Source organism: Daucus carota, plastid (assembly GCF_001625215.2).
Source record: "Daucus carota subsp. sativus plastid, complete sequence".
Classification (NCBI taxonomy): Eukaryota; Viridiplantae; Streptophyta; class Magnoliopsida; order Apiales; family Apiaceae; genus Daucus; species Daucus carota.
Genome location: NC_087061.1, coordinates 27,501 through 32,500, shown reverse-complemented (window position 1 = coordinate 32,500; position 5,000 = coordinate 27,501). Strand labels below are relative to the sequence as shown.

General features: G+C 32.0%; 2 protein-coding genes and 5 non-coding genes across 7 annotated transcripts; 4 read left to right on the top strand and 3 right to left on the bottom strand. All coding sequences in view use genetic code 11, as the record gives it.

Moving 5' to 3' along the window:
• Nucleotides 1-806: 806 nt before the first annotated feature.
• On the bottom strand, nucleotides 807-878 carry trnT-GGU. Its single transcript has one exon. It is a non-coding gene; the product is annotated as a tRNA-Thr (tRNA).
• Nucleotides 879-1,454: 576 nt separating this feature from the next.
• On the top strand, nucleotides 1,455-1,527 carry trnE-UUC. Its single transcript has one exon. It is a non-coding gene; the product is annotated as a tRNA-Glu (tRNA).
• A 77-nt stretch (nucleotides 1,528-1,604) lies between these two features.
• Nucleotides 1,605-1,688, top strand: trnY-GUA. The gene has a single exon. It is a non-coding gene; the product is annotated as a tRNA-Tyr (tRNA).
• Nucleotides 1,689-1,800: 112 nt separating this feature from the next.
• Nucleotides 1,801-1,874, top strand: trnD-GUC. Its single transcript has one exon. It is a non-coding gene; the product is annotated as a tRNA-Asp (tRNA).
• A 613-nt stretch (nucleotides 1,875-2,487) lies between these two features.
• psbM (photosystem II protein M) lies at nucleotides 2,488-2,604 on the top strand. Its single transcript has one exon. It carries the CDS (start codon nucleotides 2,488-2,490, stop codon nucleotides 2,602-2,604), a length of 117 nt encoding a protein of 38 aa, YP_011069425.1.
• A 1,128-nt stretch (nucleotides 2,605-3,732) lies between these two features.
• petN (cytochrome b6/f complex subunit VIII) lies at nucleotides 3,733-3,822 on the bottom strand. The gene has a single exon. The coding sequence runs from the start codon at nucleotides 3,820-3,822 to the stop codon at nucleotides 3,733-3,735; it is 90 nt and encodes a 29-aa protein (YP_011069424.1).
• A 686-nt stretch (nucleotides 3,823-4,508) lies between these two features.
• trnC-GCA lies at nucleotides 4,509-4,579 on the bottom strand. Its single transcript has one exon. It is a non-coding gene; the product is annotated as a tRNA-Cys (tRNA).
• Between the last annotated feature and the right edge of the window lie 421 nt (nucleotides 4,580-5,000).

Here is a 5,000-nt window from a genome sequence, read left to right as displayed (position 1 = left end):
CTAAAAAGATTGAATTTCCTTTTTTTCTTTCAATTTAATACAATATGAAAAAAAGAAAAGAAAGATACTGGAAATGAAAGCATTTTTCCCGTATCCATTCTCCACAACGCTGTCGGAACAAAAATATCGGATACAGTAATATGTAAATGTTTGGTACATGAAGCTGCGATCTGATCGATATAACATCTAAATATATAAATCTTATTATAAATCTTATCTAGATAGAAATGAACCTTGATAAAGATCAAAGTCTGTAATCAACGAAGGGCTTTTATGTTGTAACTTGGAATAAAAGTTTATCTATGGAGGAACGAAATAACTTATGGAATATCTAGTAACAATAAGATTTAATTGGAAATATCGACAAATTCTTGCGGAGCCCCAAAAAACGAAAATAAAAAAGAAAAAGGGTTAACTTGTTCCAATTTTCCCTCTATCGAATTTTAATATCAGAATAGCGGATATAGTCATGATTCAATGGGTCAGGTCCACTTATTTTTTCTTTTGTTGATTTATAATCTTTACAATGCATTTGATTAGCAAAACGAAAAAAAAAAAAGGAAAGTTTGGTGATTCCAGAGACGACTTATCATCCTACTGAATTCGAATTTACTGAAAAAATAAATTACTATATGTTAAAATTTCTAACTATTAAATAAACTCCTATACTCTAATAAATTCGAATTCAGTAGGACGATAACCTATTATTTTATTATACTTCGGGTTACTTTGTTTGTTCTAGTTAAAATCTCTCAATTCTTGCTTAAAATATGAATACTACGGCTGTAGTTTTCTGAAAAAGCTAAAGCCCTTTATCGGATTTAAACCGATGACTTACGCCTTACCATGGCGTTACTCTACCGCTGAGTTAAAAGGGCCCTTTTGCTTCAATTCCTGAATTAGTCACTCTATGGATAAAAGGGATATATATTATATACTTATACTTAAGTATATACACATAAGTTCATGCAGTACCTTCATAGTGGCTGGTGGCTTATTCTTGAATATTAATATAATAAATCTTTTTATTTCTCTAGTAGACTAGTAGATATATACTCAATAAATTTCCTCGAATAATGTGATGAATAGATTCTACTTGTCCCTGAACTAACTTCTTTTAGGAATAACAAAATTTCGAGAACTTCTTGATCGCTCTTATATTATTTTTTGTTTCTTAATTTCTATAGTGGGAGCCCCCTTTTCTTTTTATTTTCTGACGCACCAACCACTCCCCGAAAGAATCCTACCTTCCGTATTATTTATATACTTTATTTTTTTTTTTATTAATTCATAGCCCTTCTTATTATAGAAATAAAATAAATATCAATTCTTAATTAAAAAATGATGAAAAACGGAAGGATTCCGTGTATATAATCATATTACTTTATTGACAATTTGAAGAACCTATTCTTAGAATGCACAAGACTAAGATGGATCGGTGGGAGAAAATGATTGCCCCCATCGTCTAGCGGTTTAGGACATCTCTCTTTCAAGGAGGCAGCGGGGATTCGACCTCCCCTGGGGGTAGAGTATTCCAAAGGGAAGTTTTTTTATATCATAATCATATATTATAAATAAACCCCGAATGGGCTCTTCTTCAGTCTGGGCCGATGCCCGAGCGGTTAATGGGGACGGACTGTAAATTCGTTGGCAATGTGTCTACGCTGGTTCAAATCCAGCTCGGCCCAACAATTTTCTAATATACCCTGAACCCCCCTGTCCTTCATAAATACCCGATACGGAGGAATAAGAATAAAAAAGAATCAAAATTTCTGCTAGATCCCTTATTCTTATTTCCCTGGGATTGTAGTTCAATTGGTCAGAGCACCGCCCTGTCAAGGCGGAAGCTGCGGGTTCGAGCCCCGTCAGTCCCGACAGATTCAATAAGTACATCAATCATCTTTCCCTTTTCGTTTCTCCATTCTCATCAAACAAAAAAAATAGGGGAATTTTTGTTAATTCAAATAGTATCAAATAGTACTGGTTGGTAGTAGAAAGGCATATGTAGATTGGTATAATTGTTGGGAGCACGATAGTCAGTATTCCAAGAGATAATGAATCCGCTTTTTCGATGGAATAGAGGACTCTATGTTTCTCAAGCGCAAATAAAAAAATGTAATTTCTTTTTTGTACAATATAAAATGAATTTAACATAATTTCCCTGATAGAATACTTTCGAACTTAAAAAGTACCCCCTTCTGACTCCGGTTTTGTTTGTGTAACCTCAATTTATAATGTGAAGTTTAAAAGAAAATCTTGTATTCAAAAGTAATTTTGGATTCAGTATGGATAAAAGATCTTCCTATGTTATACTATTCAATTCGCGACGACGAATTTATTTGATAGCTCAGATATTGTTATTCATGATATTGATCTGATTCAATATCATTGAGAGATAATTCATTCATTGAATTTCCAGGCGAAAGATTTATCATCTCTATGGGATTAAATCCCGAGTTATTGTGAAGTAAAAAAAAAGATGAGATTATGGAAGTAAATATTCTTGCATTTATTGCTACTGCACTGTTCATTCTAGTTCCTACTGCTTTTCTGCTTATCATTTATGTAAAAACAGAAACTCAAAATAAAAATAAAAAGGATTGATTAATTTGAATGAAACTTGACTTCTGAGTTCTTATCAAAGATTGAATAAAAAGGGGAAAATTTGGCGTCTTAAATGAAATTGGCGTCTTAAATGAAATGAGCGGACTAGAATCGACAGTATTCTATCAGATCCGATACTATAGTATAGTAAGAAAGAAATATATATTTCTTTCTTACCATATCTATTAGTGTTAGTGTAGTTTATAAAGTTGTACTTTATAATAAAATAATAAAGACAGGTACTTCGGGTCGATCGATCTACAATATTATTTATTATCTTGATAAATATCAAGATAATATATGGAATTTACATATAACCAATTATATTTTTTGATACATCTTTTTTTTCATCAATATTAAAAAACTCTCTTGTCTTACTTTCTAGTTCTAATTTTTAGATTTATTATTATTTGCAATCTGAGTCTCGTGATCTATCGAAAGAATCAACGAAGGAAAAAGCATTAGCGGCATCTATTAAAGAGCCATAATACTTTTTCTAGCATTCCTAGAAAAAATGGATTGATCCATTGACAGGAGTTCTATGGGCACTTCTTCGGATTTTAAAAGGGAATAAGTATAATAAAAAAACCTCACAAATTTTTAATGCTTGAAACCCTGATAAAGTCGAAATTCCATTTCGAAAATAAAATAATCGGTAAGTGCGCAATATGTGACTCCCAAGGCAAGATCTTATTATGCATATTCTCTCATTATACAACTACTATGCCTAATTTTTCCTCATATAAATCGCGTATACACTTAAAAAATTCCTTTTTTAGCACGAAAAAGTAAAGAGGGAAACAAAAAAGGGGGTCGGACCTTCTTTAGTATCCATCTAAAACTAAAATTATGGGAAGAGCTTGTTCATTGAAATCGAAAATTTAGGAAGAATTTGGTTGGAATAAAATTCCAATAATACGTATCCCTTTGCTTTCGAGATACAAATATGGGAATCCTTGAAATAGTTCTTTGATTGAAAGAATTTTATTCCTAGAATACATTACTCCACTAGAATCCAATGTAAGGTAAGCTCTAACTGAAAATATATTTTTTTTTATTCAAAAATGTTGCAGAACGATCTAGAAAACAATTGATATGGTTTGATTACTCAATCAATTCGTAGTACCTCTAGAGTCCACTTCTTCCCCATACTACGAGTGAAAGGGAAAAAGTAAAGACTACCATTAAAGCAGCCCAAGCGAGACTTACTATATCCATGTGAATTATGTCCCCTATCTCTATGAAGGAATTATTCCAATATTGCTCATTAATAATAGTCGAATCAACGGCGCAGAGTCAAAAAGGGACTCTGACCGAACGCTGTTGATGAACTAATCTCAATAACTTCTACTAAATTCCTATACGATTTTAAGGGAATGTTACGAATAGACCATATATAGAAATAATATAATAATAATAAGGCCTGCTCTTTTTGCCCGTTGTTATCTCTATATAAGTTAATTATATTTTCCATTCAGTCTAATATTGAATGTGAACACTCATAAATTCTCGTGAGTATGTATAGATATACAGTAAGTACTCTTATTATTAAGTATATATAAGTCTATTTTTAAGTCTATTTTAAGTATATTATTTTAAGTATATAAGGGCTCTTTCGGTCTTTACACAACTAAACTGCTAATTTAATTAGATTTCGTATCTGTCTATCCAACGGAATTCAAGACTCAGCCAGTATACACTACATTAGTAGTAGAATAGAGGGGGATCTGGAAGTCGTGATAGCCCTTCTACCATTAAAATCTTTTTAATCCTAGATGCAAAGATTTACTACAATATTTTAGAAAACCCCCCAACCGAATGCACAATCTGTTTCTGCTGCCGGGAAAAAGGGTGAGTTATATATCAACAGAACAGAATAAGAGATTTCGAGTTTTTTATTGATCAGGCGACACCCGGATTTGAACTGGGGAAAAAGGATTTGCAGTCCCCCGCCTTACCACTCGGCCATATCGCCAAAATAATAAAAAAATAGATGGAAATTTTCCTGCTTAAGAGTGGATTACTGAACCTCTTTTTACTTGTATCTTGAAGCCTTTTTTATTTCTTCTTTTCCGAAAAGAAGGGCCCTTTCCTCTTTTTGATTTAATTTTAGCCACTTCTTCGATTGATTGTATAGTATCTCAAAACACACAAACACAATGCCTAAAAACTTCCCCTCGCTTTTATATTGAAATTGAAAAGTATAAATAAAATGTAGATTTTTAGTCACAAAAAACAACTTGATGGCAAATTGGAACCATTAACTATTTACTCCTGGCTGCAAATTCATGAATGAGTCTTGGATTTGAATATCCAATTTTTTCCTAATGACACAAGAAACTCAAAAATGATACATAACTAATCAATGTTTATTCAGTATTTTTTATTTTCAATGT